Source organism: Triturus cristatus, chromosome 6 (assembly GCF_964204655.1).
Source record: "Triturus cristatus chromosome 6, aTriCri1.1, whole genome shotgun sequence".
Taxonomy (NCBI): Eukaryota; Metazoa; Chordata; class Amphibia; order Caudata; family Salamandridae; genus Triturus; species Triturus cristatus.
Genome location: NC_140589.1, coordinates 443,075,267 through 443,094,453, shown reverse-complemented (window position 1 = coordinate 443,094,453; position 19,187 = coordinate 443,075,267). Strand labels below are relative to the sequence as shown.

The following is a 19,187-nucleotide window of genomic DNA, read 5'->3' as shown; positions in this document are numbered from 1 at the left end:
ACAAATGCAAAAAGAACTATTGATGGACAGAATGCAGAACAATGTCATACATTCACCCCAGTACAGAGATCTGGGCCTAAATCCATCATTTTTTTGCTCACCATGCCATTCCCGTTTGGACCCAGCCATATGCAAATCAGTCTTGACCCTGTGCCCAATGGGAACAGTCGAGCCCGAACTGCCAGGCCAGGTCCTCTCTGGACTGGAAACAAGCATCCTAGGACCGGTTTCGGGGTTTCATCCCTCTTCAGCCAGGATAGCTTGATTCCAGTGGCATGGAGAGCACGGGACTCACATCTGAGTATACCCGTCCCACTCGGGGTGACAAATGCAAAAAGAACTATTGATGGACAGAATGAAGAACAATGTCATACATTCACCCCAGTACAGAGATCTGGGCCTAAATCTATTGTTTTTTTGCTCACCATGCCATTCCAGTTTGGGCCCAGCCATATGCAAATCAGTCTTGACCCTGTGCCCAATGGGAACAGTTGAGCCCGAACTGCCAGACCAGGTCCTCTCTGGACTGGAAACAAGCATCCTAGGACCGGTTTCGGGGTTTCACCCCTCTTCAGCCAGGATAGCTTGATTCCAGTGGCATGGTGAGCACGGGACTCACGTCTGAGGATACCCGTCCCACTCGGGGTGACAAATGCAAAAAGAACTAACTATTGATGGACAGAATGCAGAGCAATGTCATACATTCACCCCAGTACAGAGATCTGGGCCTAAATCCATCGTTTGTTGCTCACCATGCCAATCCAGTTTGGACCCAGTCTTATGCAAATCAGTCTTGACCCTGTGCCCAATGGGAACAGTCATGCCTGAACATTGTTCTGCATTCTGTCCATCATTAGTTCTTTTTGCATTTGTCACCCCGAGTGGAACGGGTATGCTCAGATGTGAGTCCTGTGCTCTCCATGCCACTGGAATCAAGCTATCCTGGCTGAAGAGGGGTGAAACCCCGAAACCTGTCCTAGGATGCTTGTTTCCACTCCAGGGAGGACCTGGCATGGCAGTTCGGGCTGGACTGTTCCCATTGGGCACAGGGTCAAGACTGATTTGCATATGGCTGGGTCCAAACTGGAATGGCATGGTGAGCAAAAAAACGATGGATTTAGGCCCAGATCTCTGTACTGGGGTGAATGTATGACATTATTCTGCATTCTGTCCATCAATAGTTCTTTTTGTGTTTATTGTAGGTAGCAATGCTTGTTGTTTTCAGCATTGCTCTTTCCCTGTGGCAAGCCTAGTGTTCCAGCATGTGTAGGGTCAGGGTGTGCCTCATGTTTGCAAACACCTGTCCATTTGCCTATAAATAGACAAGCCTTACACATGCTGGTGCTTGACTTACTTTCAGCATTGCAAGAGGTTCCTGTTTTACCAGCTGTCATTGGCCAGCAAGGAGATTCCTCTATTCAGCTGCAGAGTGGCCTCAAGGGATGAGTCAGCTGCAGAGCCTTGGACAAGCTAAGTGCCCTGCATTGACCTTTGGAACTCATGCTTGAAGTTTCCTTACAAGCTTGGATTTAAATATTAATCTGTGACTTTTAAAAGAGAGCAACAGTGCTTATGGAGACTATTTCCTTAGTTTATTTAACTCTTTGCTCACAAGACTTTCAAGAACTGAAAACTAAGAAGATTGATTATTTCATTGAGCTTTTATTAGTGACATGTTATACTGTTCCCTAAGTTTATTTAAGTCTTCGCTCACAAGACTTTCAAGAACTGGAAACTTAGAAGCTTGGATATTTCATGGAGATTTTATTCTTGACTTGGTAAACTAAACTCTTTAGTATCTATATTTGTATGATGGTACGCTAATAGGATGATGTCATCTCTGATACAAGGTGTCATTGATATTGTTGTCTCTTGTTTTCTGAGTGCACAGATGAATGCTGCCACAGTGTTTTGAGTTCATTTTTATTTTGTTTAGCCCTAATTTACGTTTCTCTTCAAAAATGAGATAGAGCTCCTTGCCATAAAGCTCGCTTTCCAAGAATGGTGCAATAATTTTTTAGGAGCACAACACCATACCAATCCATACGACCATCGTAACCTGCAATTTTTTCAAAACATCAAAGCCTTAACACCTTGTCTGCTCAGCTGGTTGTTATTCTTCAATTAATTTCATTTCGTTATAACCTACTGGCCAGGAGATACACAGCAAAAAGCAGACACATTGTCACACTTGTGTTTCTCCTCTTTAGAACAACCTCAGTAAGAGGCCAAACCTATTATCCCAACTAAACGGATAATAGCTATATGCTCCTCAACTGAGCTTCATGAAAAACGTACCCACATGAAGGATAGTACTCCTTATCCCCCAGATGTAGTGGAACGCAAAGGGTTTACTCTATCACAACAAATAATTATACATACCCACTCAAGAGCTGCAGGAAACAGTATTACATTAGAACCACAACTCAATTCTTGCAGGACACATGGGAGAAAGGAAAACCTTAGAGCTGAGTAAGCACTGGTTTTGGTGGCCTATGTTGTCACAGGATGTCAAGCACTATGTCCAGAACTGTTTCACATGCATCCAAGCAAAGACACTGCATAATGCACCATTATACACCCATTACCCATTCCACCAACCCCATGGCATACCATTAGCATGGATATTATCACTAATCTTCCCCTTGTTCATGGTCACACGGTTATCTGGATGGCGGTAGAGTACCAGACCACAATGGCACATTTCTTCCTATTAAAAGACATTCCCACTGCCAAGACTCGGGCCACCCTTTTTATACATCATATTGTACGATTTCATGGGCTACCTTCTACGATCTTCTCTGATCGAGCCCGCCAGTTTTTATCACACTTCTGGCGAGGTTTGTGCTCCTCATTAGGAGTGGACATTTGGTTGTCCTCTGCATATCACCCCCAAACAGTAAGACAGACGGAACACACAAACCAATCATTAGAACAGATCCTGCGATGCCTTTTGGCCACTTTGTCTTCGGACTGGGATACTGCTTTGCCATTGTTTGAGTTTGTATACAACAATGGTGTACATACAGCAACTGGAGTTTCTCCCTTTAACTGTTTGTTTGGTCACCACCCCAGGATGCTTCCTGTCCTAAACCCCACCATAGTAGTGACACTTCCATCAGTTCAAGAACATCATACAAGGTTGAACGATATCCAACACCAAGTTCAACAACACATAACACACTATACAGAGCAAGTCAAAAAGCAAGCTGACAAACATAGGAAGTCTGCTCCCGATTATCAGGTGGGCGACCAGGTAAGATTGGCCACAACTAATCTCCATCTAGCCGATCCCAAGAAGTGACATCCACGTTTCCTGGGCCCCTTTACCATCAAGCGAGTCATCAACCCATTGGCCATGGAGCTTGATTTGCCTGATGATCTTAAAGTATGTCCTGAGTTTCAAGTATCCCTCCTCTGTCCCTATTCCCCAGGGACTAGAAGCTTACCTCCGCCACCTCCTGTGCATGTGAACGACCACTGGAAGTTTGAGGATGCCCGGGGTCATTGATTCCAAGACCGTTCAGGGCAAATTATTAGATCTTCTAGCTTGTAAGAGCCGGAAGACAACTCCTGGGAACCAGCTTCAGCTGTCCATGTCTTACGCCTTGTTCGCCAATTCCATCTGCGGTGCCCCACGAAACCTTGTCCCCTTGGAGGTTTTTGGTGGGGGGAACTGTCAGGGAACTATGCTGGTCTCAGGCTCCACCATGCTTTATTTGTGCCCATGTGTTAGGCTCCGTGGCTGCCCATGTGTATTTCTCCGTCCCATACATGCTGCTTCTTAACCCCTTCGACGCGCATGACGGAACGGTTCCGTCATGCATGTCGGTTGGGCTGTGCTTATGACGGAACCGTTCCGTCATGGCCCCGCCCGCGCTCAGAACCTTCAGCGTGGCGCGGAAATCCGCGCCGCGCTGAAGGGGTTAATTCGCCTGCAGGAGTAGTGTTTATGCACAGCCTAAATATCCTTGGTTTTAGCAGTGCTTGTTTATTGTAGGTAGCTTGTTGTTTTCAGCATTGCTCTTTACCTGTGACAAGCCTCCTGTTCCAGCGAGTGGAGGGGTGGGGTCTGCCTCATGTTTGCAAACACCTGCCCCTTTGCCTATAAATAGACAAGCCTTGCACATTTTGAAGGTTTTGTATAGCACGAACAAGACCCTTGCGGGTATCAGAGTGCTTTACAGGGCAGATATAGATAACATACAGTGCACTTTACAGGTCCGATATAGGTAGAATACACATGCATAGAAATAAAAATACTATGGGTTAAGTAAATAGATTAGTGGTAGCTATTACATATTGGCAGGTTTCTAAAGGAATGTATGAAACAGTTCAAGTGAATTTAACCAAGAGAATCAATTTCACTTCTTTTTTGAACGATGCCGTGGATGAGTTCAGTCTTGTTTCTGGGGGCAGGGCATTCCAGATCCTGGGAGCCATTCCTGAGAAGGTACGGGTATATGTTTTCTTCTTGGTAAAATGTGGGGGTTTCAGTAGAAGATTGTGGGAGCTTCTAGTGGTTCTGTTGCCACCCGATAGGATCAATTTCTATGCTAAGTATCTCGGGGTTTTGTGATGTAGTGCCTTGTGTGTCATACAGGCAATTTTCAGATGTATTCTGGCCTCAAAAGGAAGCCAGTTGAGTGCACGAAGGTCAGGGGAGATATGACTGTTTATTTTGGAGCCTGTGGTGAGTCTCGCTGCTGCATTGATTGACGCTCTAAGAGGGGCTGTTGATGCTCTGGGAAGGCCACAGAGAGCGACACTCCCGTATTCCACTTTGGGGGTTATAAGAGTCTGAACAGCCTGTTTAAAGTCATTTACGGGTATGAAGGGTTTCAGTCTTCTTAAGGTGTTCATGTGAAAATGTTCTCCTTTAGTTGCAGCGCTGATGTGCTTCTTCATATTTAACTTATAATCAAAAGTAATTTCTAGTGATTTAGCAGAATCAATGATGAGGGGTTGACCATCGAGTGCTGTTAGATGCTTCATCCATTCATGGATGATGGTTGTTTGGTTGGGTGGGGTGATTAAGAGGAATTCTGTTTTGAGGGTGTTTAGTTTTAAGTGTTTATTGGCCAACCAGGTCTGCATTTTTGTAGCGTTAAGTTGAGGGACTTGAGGTCATCAAGACAGTGGACCTTAATGTAGAGGTGCGTGTCGTCTGCGTACATGTGATAGTGGACATTTACGGAGTTGAGAAGATTGGAGAGTAGTTCCATAAACAGATTGAAGTGTCGGGGAGAGGGAGGATCCCTGGGGCACTCCTAAAATGACTGGCCTGGGCTTGGATAAGGATTGATTGATCTTGAGTCTTTGTGTTCTGTTTTGGAGGAAAGAATTAAACCAGCTTAAAACCGTTCCAGATAGACCCATCCTATGTTTCAGGAGGTCTAGCAGGTTGTAATGCTTGACGGTGTCAAAAGCTGAGGATAGGTCAAGCAAGATGACTAAGCAGGCTTTGTTCTGATCCAATATTTTTAGTGTGTCATCTATTATGTGTGTCATGGCTGATTCGGTACTGTGTCCTGTACGAAAACCTGACTGGAATTGATCGAGCAGGTTGAAGTGGTCTATGTGGTTGATGAGCTGCATGTGCAAACATTTTTCGAGTATTTTGGCCAGGGTAGGGATGTTGGATATTGGGCGATAATTGTTCAAGTCTGATGGGTCCGCTGAGGGTTTCTTTAAGATGGGGGATACCTGACCAGCTTTGAGGACGTCTGGGATCCTTTCTTGCATAAGGGAGGTGTTTATGATCCTGGTCCATAGAGGAACTAGCATTGGAATGAAGTCTTTTAAGTGGTTTGCTGGGAGAGGGTCTGTGAAGTGATTAGAGGGGTTCAAAGCCGTAAGTGTCTTTAGGATATTTTCTTTGCTGTAGAAATTGAAGTTGGTCCAGGAGGCATTGTTTTTGAGGTCTAGCTTAGCGGTACCACTGAGCTGTGTCCAGAGCGGGGTCAGTGAGGAGATTGTGGGTGAGTCGGAATGCGATAGTGGCACATTAAGTAGGTCTATCTTTATATTTCCTGTTTTCGTTGTGAAAAAGGAAGCAAATTCCTCGCAATTGGGGAGTGTTTCTGGATTGGCTTGGGGAGAGTGGGAGACACCCTTCGATTGCGATTTGATAATTTCGAATGGTCTTTTGGGACTATTTTTGGCTTGATCTAATTGTTTAGTGATGAAGTCCGTTTTTGATCGTCTAATTTTTCTGACATATGGGTTTCTTGTGCTTCTCAGTAGTTTAAGGTGGTTATGGGATTCATTGTCGTTCGATTGCTCTTAGTGATCTTCTGTCTTTATTCAGCCTGCCATCATACCAGGGTTGTGTGTCTTTTGTGGCGACTCCTTTCAATTGTAGGGGAGCTAGTTTGTCTAATAACATGTTCATGGAGTCGAAGTAGTGATTAGTCAGATCATTTACATCATTTAATCCATCCGGTACTGGCATGAGGATAGGTCTAGATGTTGCGAGAGAGACAGGATTGACTTTTTTTAGGTTTCTCTTCCAGTTTTTTGTTCTCGTGGGTTGGACAGAGAGTGGTTTAACTGCTACCTTGATATGGAAAGTGATGATGTGGTGGTCGGACCAGTCACAGGGGAGAATCGATTCCAGCTGGGTGTAGTCTGCTTTGGAAATTACAAGATCGAGGGTGGAACCTTTTTCATGGATGGGGCTGTGACAGATCTGGGACAAGTTCAGGTCGGATAGAAACGTTTTTGAAGCTGTTGACATCTGGGTCATCTGGGTCATCCCAGTGGAGGTTGAAATCCCCCAAGAATATCTGAATGATCTGTTGCCCGACATTTGTTGTAAGAATATCCATAACGTGTTCTATGAAGGTAGAGTTGTTTCCAGGAGGATGGTAGAATGAGTGTAATGAGCAAATTGGTTTGTTATTGTTAGTGATGTCTATACATAGGTATTCACAAGAGGCAAGAGCCGGGGAGTTTGCGCGTTTCACAGAGAGGTTACTCTGATGTATGCAGGCAATACCCCCGCCTGGCCTGTCAATTCTATTTAATCTTGTGATGTGATAGTTTGGGGGAATTAGTATGTCTAGGATGGGCGTGGAGGATTCATTTAGCCACGTTTCTGTTAAAAATAAGAGTCCAGGCTTGTTGGCTAGTATGAGGTCAGCTATATCAGTGGCATGTAGTGCTGCCGACCTACAGTTTAGTAGGATACATTTTAGCCGGACCTTGGTAGGAGAAGTGTTAGTGTCAGGTAATATAGGTACTCTCTTGAGGTTGTTTTCAACAATGCCTCTGGGTATGTGTCTTGAAATTCTAGATGCATTGGGAGTGATGGATTGGATTTAGGACAATTTCTGTGTGTTGTCCGTTTGTGCACTATTAGGTGGTGGGGTCTGGAGCTCGTAAGATTGGAGTAGGGAAATTAGATCTTTACTAGATAGGGTATTTTTTCTTCTGATCGGACGGTAGGAAGCATTGGGGTAAGGAACTGTTTTCCATCTATGGCGCTTCTGTATCAAGGAGCAATGGTGTTGCTGATGAGATAGTTTCGCGTGTGACTTGGGTTGTTGCAGGATCAGGTTATGAAGGGATTGGATATCTTCTTTGATTTGTTGTAGAGATAGTAATATCTCATCCAGTCTGGGGTCAGGCGTTGGGGTTATCGTGTTCGTAGCCAGGGCTATATTAAGGTGGGGACGAGTTGATAATTGTGTGGTATACTGGGGCGAGAGGAGATCCGGACCACTGAATGGCAGATTTTCAATGTAGTCACCAGTGGAAAGGCGGAGAGTAGCGCAGGGGCGCAAGGGGGGAGTCATGTGTGATATAGGAGGGTCGGTGCGAATCTTAGCGAGGGTGGAGGGAGCGGGTAGAAACGTGGGTTGATCGGGTGTGAAGGTGTAGGGGGTGACTGGAACTGAGCTAGTAATGGAGTTTGAGGGGATGGGGAGGGAAGTGGGTATGGTGAGATTTGTAGTGAGGGTAAAGGGAGGGGGGTGGGGGTGTGGGCTGATCCGATGTAGGGGTGCAGGGTGCGAATGGCTCAAAGCTTATCATGGAATTGCTGGGGGTGGAGAGGGTGGTGGGGACGATGAAATTCCTAGTGAGGTGAGAGGGAGGGTTGAGTGGATGTTAGGGTGTGGGCGATTGATGCTGAATCAGTAATTTAATTGTTGGGGAGGGAGAGAGAATTGGCGAGAGATGTATTTTGAGGGGGGTGAGAGAGGGTGTGAGGGAAGGCTGGCGGCACGGTGATATGAGTGTGAATAGTGATAGGCAACTAGGTCTGGGGTGGATGTCTCTTCGCTATGCGGTATAGAGGGTGCCATTTTTGATGAGGCATTAGAGTGAGTCGATGGGGAGGTGGGATAGGGTCTTCCCGCCTTCTCTTTGATGATCGGGAAGATGTTGTCCAGAAGATTCAGGTTATGGTCTGATGCTTGCATGAGGATGATACCATTGTGATATATCGTAACTGTGGCTGCCGCTTTGTAGAACGGGGAGGAAATGATGGATAACGTAAGACCATGTGCTGATTTCTTAGTGGATGCGATTGAGAATAGGGTGAGAAAGGCTTTCCGCCATTGGGCTCTTCTTTTGGAAAGAAGATTATGTCATTTGTTATATGTCCTTTGTTGTTTGAAAAGTAGGAATCCTAGATTGGGGTTTCTGGGTTAGATTTTAATAGACTGTGTTTGAAGCCTTTGGCCGCTTTTTTTGTAAGGTTAGGGGGTTATTTAATGGAGTAAGTGTGCAGGCCTGTGAGCTCCATAATGTAGGTGAAGTCCCTTGTTAGGACGTGAATGGAGTTGCTGGAACCACTTAGTGGTTATGGGAGTCTTGGAATGAGATCAAGAGTATGTTATAGCTGCATCAACTGAAAATAAGCCTATCCAAGATGGCTGCTTGTTTTCCCATTGAGAGTTAGTATCTGGAATGTAGTCCTATCACTCTTTCCATTAGTCAAACCCATCTGGGTCTAGTCCTTTGTTTCTTTCATGGAGACAAATTGCGATGATTGGTCCTTTGTTTCTGTTTAGAATTGTGCTATAGATCAAGGTCCTATGTCCTTTCCCAGGAATTGGTGTAGCGTAAGAAGTCCTTTCTCTATTTAGTTAATTCTGCCAGCTATTTTGAATGGAGGGTCTGCTGTTGTTTACAACCTGAGGCAAAATAGTGGCCTTGCGCTGATCTCCATGTTAATTGAACAGCTATCGGAATGAGCAGAGAAAGAGCTAAATAAGAGGAGTACTTTAAGTCACCAATAGTAACGTAAAAAGACTCGAAGGTCTCGTGCCAAGAGAAGAACACTCAAGTAGCAATGCAGTTTATTGTTCATCGGCATGTGCCCCCTGACTCTCATCATGGTAATTGACCTCGTAAACGTTCCTCTGTGAGGACACAGGAGAGGATGCGGAAATAACTGCTGAGCCAACTGAGATGTCAAATAACGATGGTTCATAGCCCAATGGATCGCAGGACTGATCCTGAATGGGGGTTGGGGAGGGGGAGAGGTACCGACGGGCCAGTAGGAAAGTTGGACCCTCCAGGGATTGCCACATGTCGGGCCGTAGCACTGCAGACAGCGTGTCGGCATTCAGCTGTAGCCGGCCATCCACCGCTTGGGTGCCCACTTGTTACATACCTTAATCCCGGAGCGAGTCAAGTAACCCGGTGTCTCTCCGGTCCAGCCAAGTGACCTGGTTGGCTGCTCCACAGCACGCCTTCTCAGCGGCAACCGAGCCGGAAAACAGGCTCAGGGAAGGCAGCTCTACTGAGTCTGCTGCTCCCCGTTGTGGTGATACAGCGTGTTTGTGCGGATGTTGAGGGGTTCGTAGATCGGCACCTGAGAGCTACAAATGCAGGGCTGATCCTGATTACGGGTGATACCAGCTGAGAGCCTCGTTTCCAGCAATGTTTCAGTCCCTATAGTCGATGCGCTCCTGCTGATATCCTCATGCTCCGGTGCTCTCCGATGGAACTTCGGTCTGCCACCAGCACTGTGGAAGAGCTTGGGCACGTGTCGTTAAATCCGTGGCACCAGTGCTCCGTCGCTCTTATCGGACCCTCGTTTCGCCTCCGACGCTGTGGTGGAACTTGGTCGCGGGTCGAGTTATCAGCTCCGGAGACTAGGTTGTAGGTGAGAAGACTGGAGATCTGTGTGATAGTGGCTAGATTACGGGTCGTCGCCATATGGACCCGGTGCTGATGAGGTGGTTTCCTGCGATCGGTCTGTTGTCACAATGCTCACCCGAGGACTCTCGCTCCGTCTCTGGTTATTTGGGAGAGCTTTGTCCGAGGGCTGGTCTTCACAGTCTCGATTCATGCAGCGGAGGCGTCCCGTGATTCGTCTCTGGTAAGTGAAGAGTTGGTTCTCTATTGCAGTTACTCGGTTCCTATTACCCTTGGTCGCAGTGCCTTGAAGCGGCAGGACTGGCCTGGGCTAAACGGGGATATTTTGGCAGACTTGATCCCTAGGCGTCAGAGCTCATTCTATGAACTCCTCATCAGTCGCCATCTTGCCGTCATTTGCTTGGCTTACTTTCAGAATTGCAAGAGGCTCCTGTTCCACCAGCTGTCATTGGCCAGCAAGGAGATTCCTCTCTTCAGCTGCAGAGTGGCACCAAGGAATGAGGCAGCTGCAGAACCTTGGACAAGCTAAGTGCCCTGCATTGAGCTTTTGAATTCAATCTTGAAGTTTCCTTAGAGCTTTGTTTTAACTAATAATCTGTGACATTTAAAAAGACACCAACAGTGCTTAAGGAGACTATTTCCTTATTTTATTTAACTCTTTGCTCACAAGAATTTCAAGAACTGAAAACTAAGAAGCTTGGATATTTCATCAAGCTTTTATTAGTGACATGTTAAACTGTTTCCTCAGTTTATTTAAGTCTTCGCTCACAAGACGTTTAAGAACTGAAAACTAAGAAACTTGGATATTTCATTGAGCTTTTATTGTTGACATTTTAAACTGAACTCTTTAGTATTTATATATGGTATGATGGTACACTATTAGGATTTTGGCAACTGATACAAAGTGTCATTGATATTATTGTCTCTTGTTTTCTGAGTGCACGGATGAATGGTGTTCTAGTGTTTTGAGTTCCTTTTTAGTTTGTTTAGCCCTAATTTACATTGCTCTTCAAAACTGTATTGTTCCTGAACATTAGACAGTGGAAACAGAAAACAAGCATTATGTTTCACCAATGAATCAGTATAATTTGAGTTAGCACGAAATGTTCTTTCTTAAGTGTGCATAGTGAACTCCTCAACGTAAACCCCGTTGTCAAGGATATTAAGGGATTGCAGTTATCTCTGTAATAGATGATTACGTTTTAATGATCTTTATATATTCTATGTTCTATGCCATTTTGTGCATGTGTTTGTGAGCGGAGAAGTGCATCAGTACCCATCCCCATTGTTTCTTTGCCAGAGCATTGCACGATAAAGGCTGTAGATTCCTCAGAGACCCAAGACGTGGTACCCGGCTGGACCAGGTTGAGTGAAGAAGCAGTGTTTTTCTCTTCTCTTATTTTTCGTCCACTTCCTGTTCCCTTTGGGAAGCCCAGCCTGTGGATTGTGTTTTATCACAGCACTGAGAGGTGTTCCAAGAAGTGGAGCATACATCTATCATCGCCCCTGCATACATCCTGAGATTTCAGGTGAGTGGTCACGCCACATCCTTACAGCCTCTCCCCCACTATTCACTTCCCCCTTGGGATGGGCCTCTGCCCTTCAAGGCTTCCTGCAACTCTGCCTTCTTAGCTCTTCCATTGTAAACCACCCTGTTTGCCTGATGGGCATCCTTGAGCTGTGCCACTGTATATGTTTCCAGCTCAGCCAGCTCAAAGATTGGCCCTCAGACATGTTAGCGAACATGTGGAGGTAGAAATAGAGATCAATGAGGAACACAAATTACTAACCACTGCCTAGCTATTCCTCTATCCTTTTTAGAGACAACCTGGGAAACAAGGAAACGCTTTGTCTACGTGAAGTTGTGGCACACATTTAGTTACCATGTAAATCTGTGCAAATGCAAGTCCTATCCTACAGCTTGACAGTCAAATGTTGGAACTGGCATGTTGTGGTTTGACTGAGGTGAGGCCCAAGCCAGGCTGAACCTACCACTTCCATTAGGGGCAGTTCATTACACTCACTGTATTACTTGCACTCACCCTTGGGTTGCTTGGCACTAAGCAGTCAGGCCTATACCAGAGGCAATGTGTGAAGCATTGGTACAAAACTCACTCACAATAAATTAACTGAGATTTACAAAAGAGTCTTCACATGTGATGTATGTAAATAATGTTTGTATTCAAAACACACATTAATCAACATAACATGAACATCGTGCATTTCTGGGCAAGAATCACACTTGGAATAATTAGTAACAGTAATAGGCCTAACCATGTTAAAATGGCTTCACTAAAATGCACACTTGGAAAAGATTCTTTTCTACACCTCCACTGCCCAGCACCATTTTGCTGTGCAGGTAAAACCAATTTCAAACGTACTGCTCTTCCAGCAAGAAATCAATGTGTAAGGCAACACATCCGGCCAGTGTCGTGAATCACAGGTGGTCCGCAGACTGTTACTCTCTCACACACACACTCACTCCACACACTAGAAGTGGCATTTCCCCACTAGTCATGACAAAACCACCTTTACCTTTGGAAACTGTTGGTCGCTGAGAGTCCAATGTTAGGAAACATTATGAGGCTGCTCCATAGCAATACACTGTTGTAGCCTGAAGTAATTTCAACCCTTTCCCCATGTTAGCCTATAGGAAGAGCAAACCTCATAGGTAGTAAAAACACACATTGGTATTCTTCACTATCTAGGAAGGGAACAAACGTGTGTACCTGCCCTGCCTTTCACCTACCACTCACTTCACTCAGAGCCTTAAGGCCACAACAAGAGAATCAGGCAAACCTAGGAGATGAAAGCAAAAGTATCGGAAAACGCTACCTGAAGAGTATTATTTCTAACATGATGGAAAACATGTGATATAATAATCAGTGTTAAGACTGAGTAAGGGCTAGTGGCTGGAGCTCACTACCATATTCGAGTCTATAATATGATCCTAATTGAGCACTGTGTGCTCTGTATAGAACGGGAGAAACTTATCATGGTAGTTCTATAATACACAAACTTCTCTAGCTTAGTGCTATGACTGAATAAAGGTAGCAGCAAGTGCTCACCTGTTAAGATAAGCAGCCGGAGGGATACTGATTATGGCCTTCTCCCAATTAGAGAAACGCCCGCCTGGAATGGGAAGATCCTCGGAGCTCCACAGTGTCTCACCCTAGATAAAAACAGTGCATCAGCCACATACCATCCTCGTGTGAAGGGCGTGGTCTTGGCAGTGGGCATGGCAGAGGCATTGCACATGGGTGTGTCAGTGTTTCCAACCTATGAGAATAGAAGGCGTTCTCCAGTAGAGGAGTAGTCTTTGTACTTGGGGAAAGTGTGTGAAGAGTAATTGATCATTGAGAATGAGTAGAAATGCAGAGACACAAAGAGTAATTGTGTGAACAGAGGGTTGTGGAGTCCTATTGGGAACGAAAGCATAGCGTGAAAGTGATGGATTTATTCCATGTGCAGGGAGTTGAGTGGAGGCTAAATCTTACTGCCAAGGCTCAAATTCACTGTGACAATAAATACGTATTAATAAGTCAAAACATAGCAATACAGTTACCAACTTAGCAATAAGTACAAAAAACACACATACTCAAAAGAAAGTAGTCAAATAAATTACAGATACAAATAAAAAAGGAGGGATGTACACAGATGGTGAGACCAAGGACCCACAGCATAATGAAGCCAGGTCAGGGCTTCAAGGATAAAAATGGACATGAGGCGAATGGAATGAGAAGCTTTAATGGAGTCCTTTTACACAGATGCTGGGTTATCGTGTCTGCAATAAGTTCGGTTCAGGAGGGCAATGCATTTCTGCCATTCTTTTATGGTATTCAGTCCTTGTCTTATTGAGTTGAACTTGTCAATCCATTTACACTCAAGTCTTTGGAGGGTGTATGATATATCTCCACCTCTTGGAGCAGAAGCATCTTTTCAATGACTTGCCATCTCAGGTCATCCACTCTGTGGTTTTTCTCTGCATTATGTTGTACCAGAGGGCCAGTTTCAATCATGCAATGAATCCAGCTACTGTGTTGGCTGATCCTGGCTATAATTTGTTGAGATGTTTGGCCAATATATATCATGTTACAAGGGTACCATATGCAATAGATAACAGTAGAAGTACAATTGTTGTGGTGTTTTAGTGTGATCTGGATGTTACTGTGCACAAATGCTTATGTGTTCTGAGTATACTGGCATGAGACATGTTTACCCCATTTGTAGTGGCCCTTGATGGGGTTGAGGCCCCATGTAGCTAGAATGGTCTCTAAAACACAACACCAATTGTGTGACTACTAATGTTCTGAGAACTTCCAACCCACCAGGTGTTGGCATAGCTCTGAAAAACAGTGACTGAACATATGAACTCTAGCAATCAAATTGTACAGCCCCTCAAAAGTGTTCACCATACTATCCTTCACCCATCCATCCAGTACCCTGCAAAAGTGACCTACAAAACCCCCCTGGGACTGGTAAGACAGTTTCCTACTGCCTCTGAATCTCAACCTGCACTCTTCTGGGGTGAAGCCTTATCTCTTGACAAGGGTCTCCTTTATGGTGAGGCACCTCAGCCTGTCTGTCCCATCTAGGGCCAGTAGGGCACCCCTCCCATCACCAGGTATTTCCCCCATAGACCAGCCCCCCCCAATCCTCCTCAGGGATCCTGTGCACTAATAGAGTGACTTCATACACCTCAAATCACCTGTCAATGTCATCCCCCTCCCTGAAGTCAGGCACCAAATCTCTGAGTTTCTGGACCTTTCCTTCAGCACTGGATATGGAACTTTTACAGCTGCCCCATGAACTATATTTGATTCACTTTTAAGTCCAGTTCCTTGAGGTTGGGCTCCTGGGCCAGTCTCTCCTTGGTTAGGTCTCTCTCAGCACCAGTCCTTCTCATCCCTGCCTCCACGGCCAGCCTGTCCTTCTCCTCTACAAGCTTATTTAGCATTTTTTCTCCTCCTCCTGTGCACCTGCTCCTCTGGGGACAGGCCTTTAGATGACACACTGCCTACTGGCCTGGTGGACCCCATCTCTCCTTGCAGGCTGACTGCTCCATGGCCCACTGGCATTCCCAGATTCTCAACTGAATCCTGGTACTCCTCATCAGAGATCACTTCCTCCTCCTCTGGGGTCACATTTAATGCAGTATGGGGTTCTGAAAATGCCCTCAATGCCTTTGGCAGCTTTATCTTTTTGATGGTGCTCTTTACGGAAAGTCCAAAGTCCATGCAGAAATCCTTGAGCTGGGCCACTGTGTAACTCTCTAATTTGGCTAGCTCAAACTCCATTCTTGCAGGTGCAGATGCAGAACCACCAATCAGATGCATGATTTTAGGAAAAAGCAAAAATGCCAATCAGAAAGAATTGAAAACTTAAAATAAAACAATTGGAGAGAGTAGGAAAAGATGCTAATGGGGATCAGAGACAGTTGATTCAAATTGCTCTAGATGTGGATAGTAGTGAACAGCAAGTTCCTGTAAGGAACTGCACAAAAACAAGTTCTATCCTCACAGCTGACCACTAATGTTAGAAACAGGTCTCTAGTTAGCAGACATTTGCACCTTGTCCAATATGGACCACAATCCTAGTCAGGGTAAGTCAGATACACAACCTAAATTAACCTGCGCTCACCCCCAGGTAGCATGCACAGAGCAGTCAGGCATATCTTAACAGGCAGTGTGTAAAGTATTTTTGAAACCCTAAATTACAGTACCACAGTGGGAACACCACAAAAATACTCTGCACCAGTTTAGAAGAAAAGAGAATATGTAGCTGAGTAAAATAGGAGAAAAATGATGACAATCTAATAAGTAGAAGTCAAGATATTAATTTTTAAAGATTAAATCCAAACAAAGTGCTTAGAAGTCGATAGTTCTATAAGGTTACTTGAAGTGACACTAGACTGGGGTAAATCCAAAGTTCAGGTAATCTGTGATGGAGGGCATGCGGGCAGGCCGGCTACGGGAACCTCTGAAAAAGTACCTTGTACAAAGCAATCATCAGCATCAAGGACCACCTGCGTCAGTTCTGATTCATGCAATTGGGTCAATGCATCAAAGTAGAGCCTCATAGATGGTGTCAGAGGGTCAATGCTGCATCGGAGTTGACCCTCCTGTCATGTCTTTGGATCGATGCTGCATTGACGAACCTCGCAGTCAAGACCCGCATTGTCGTTGAACCAGCACTCCGTCGGAGGGCACTTCGGCAGTTCTGATTGGTACAAGGGGGTCACTGCATCAATCTTTGCAGAAAAACAGCTGCAGAACCCACTTCTGAGGCCAAGGACTGGAGGGGGCACCTCAGGCAAGGCTGGGACACACAGATGGCAGAGTCCAGCTTCACTAGAGGAGTTGGGAGAAGTTTTTTGTACCCTTGGGACTTCAGAGGAGATGAGGAAGCCGGCAAATCTTTGGAGAAACTTGGGTTCAAGGATGTAGACAGCATGTCCAGTCCCTCTCGCTCCCAGGCAAGAAACAGCAGGCCAACTCAGCACAGCAGATAGCAAAGTTGCAGGTCCTCCTAGAGCACAGCAAAAAGCAGGAAGCTGGCCAACACATCAATGCAGGTAGCAAAGTGACAGTCCCTCCTGCAGCACAGTAGCTCTTTTCCCAGAAGAATTTCCTTGGTTCCTTCAAAGTTATCATTTGGTGTTGTCAGGGGTTCAGGACCTATACCCAAATATGCCTTGTGAGGAAGAGATCAAAGATGCCTTTTGAAGAGCAAAAGGCCAATTGTGAATACGCCAATGTTACCATGTTTTGAGTATAGAGCACATGCACTTTAGCATTGATTGTTAGCAGTGGTAAAGTGCCCAAAATCCATCATAGAGCGAACAAAAAGAAATTCAGCAAAAAGGGAAGGAGGATAGCAAACAATTTGGTGGTGACCCTGTAGAAAGGGCCATTTCCAACAGAATGTTTCAATTGAGGGCCTCTGAAAATAGATGGGTAATTTAGGTGTATGTATACACTTAAAGAAAGCTCTACATTTGGGGCCAATGTTGACGGTGTGATCTGTTTTTTGACGCATTGGATTTGATATGTACATTCTGTCACAACGAACAAGAATTTCCACTGCCTTGGTGACAGCCTTATCATGTAAACATACTGTAAGGTGTACATTTTAGGAAAAAAAGGTGGTGGCTTTCTATGTATTTCAATTTCCAAATTTCCATACTCATTAATTTTTACTGAAGTCCAGGACAGGGAAGGGCATTGATAAAGTATTAACTTAATAGATTAATTTAGCATATGCAAAGTAAAATGTGACATGTAAGATATACTTTCTTCAAATTGTATATCTTGCAAGGTATGTGGGAGAAATTAATCAATCTTATCTGCTGATATACAGTCAGTTTTCTATGCAGAAAGGCCTGTTTCATTTCACAAGTGCTTCTTTAGTCCTTCAGTTCTTTTGACAAGACCTTTTCCTTCCTTAGAAACATTAGTTATGCACATGGGTTGCAATATTTTCCAAGCACGAATTATTGCGCACTAAATGCATATTTCATTGCATTGTTGTTCATTTTTAAAAATCGTATCAGTATAAAAAAAAGTAGTAAATTAATGCCATACCTGTAAGTAAGGGATCACTTTGCAGAGAGTCTTACCAAAGAACCAGGTTTCGGTAATATCGACAACTAAGGTTGCAGGTAGACAGGTGATGGTCACAAGAACGTCAGCAAGTGAAAGATTCACAATAAAATAATTTGTAACAGTTCTCATGTGATGGTTCTTCCACACTGCAACACACACTGAAATGAAAGACCAGTGTCAATATAATACAAATGGAAGCAACATCAATAACTAAAGACATTACTTGCGTGCAAATTTCCTTTTCATAACTGTCAACAAAGTTTGATGCAGAAAATGACGTTTATTTTATTGGAAGGGTGAATCTGTAAAGTGAGCATTTTATTGGAAGGATGAATCTACACAATGAGCACCTGCTACATGTGGCCTTCCCAGAGCTCTTAGGTATTGCATTAGCAGCTAATCCAGTCCAGGTTTTTACTTTGCATTCTGGAACTGTCAGTCCTCATTTTATAATGGCATACATGCCAAAAGGCCCTGTTCAGGTAGGATACTTCTAATTTCAAAGTCATAAATTGCACTTTTTCAGCTATGGCCCCCCAACATTGTATGCACCTTTTTTTTTTTTTTTTTTTTTTTTTTTATTCAGCAAAAGCAGATTACATTATTATTACATGAAAAAAACAGATCCTTTTACAAAACACTTACAAAACGAGACAAATTCATTGCAATTTTTATATATAGCCTTCAATCATAGCCAACCTGTAATTGGTGCCCATAGTTGCTCCCCAAGTGTCTTTCTTCTATAACCTTTCAGTTTGTATAGAGCCATTTCCATATTATACAAAGCAAGAATCCTAGCCCTCCATTCAAAAAATTGGGGTGGGTCCTGGCTCAACCACTGCAAAGTTATACAAAGACGCATGACCGCCATACATAAAAATAAAAAGCCCTTTTGTGGTGCTAGCCGTTTGTTAGGTATTGTGTCATATTCGATGCCAAACAATACCAATCCCGCGTTAAGGACCACCGGAATTGCCAAGGAAAAATTAAAAAAATGTTGTAGATCACGCAGGAAAGGGGCTAAAGATGGACATAAAAAAAACATATGTGCGGCATCAGCTGCAATCGCACCGTACCGGGGACACCTATCCCCCCTTCCGTTCTTCCATTTAGCTATCTTAGCGGGAGTATAGTATAAGTCAAAAATCGCCATATAACACCGGCTCCTAAAACTCCCAGTCAACAGTATTAAATTAGCCATTTCCAGAACTTCCTGTAGATCTATATTCGAAGCCTCAAGCCTATTTTCCCATTTTTGTTCCTGTATTAAAAGGTCATCTTGCTGCCCCCGACTAGCTTCTTGATACATTAACGCCAGCTCACCCCTACGCATTATTACCTCAAGAATGGGTATTCCCTCAAGTGAGCAGATGCCCTTTGTAATAGCTTTGTCTAGAAAGCTCCGCAGCTGTAAATATTTGAAAAAATCGCCCTTATCCAGAGCAAATTTTTCCCTCAAAGAGACATACG

General features: G+C 44.4%; 1 protein-coding gene across 1 annotated transcript in view; it reads right to left on the bottom strand.

Moving 5' to 3' along the window:
* The window catches only part of HCRTR2 (hypocretin receptor 2), a 1,486,247-nt gene that overhangs the window by 802,664 nt on the left and 664,396 nt on the right, over window positions 1-19,187 (bottom strand). The window contains exon 2 of the mRNA XM_085609189.1: window positions 17,697-17,875. Coding sequence (XP_085465315.1) covers window positions 17,697-17,875 — 179 coding nt within the window. The remainder of the gene's footprint in view (window positions 1-17,696; window positions 17,876-19,187) is intronic.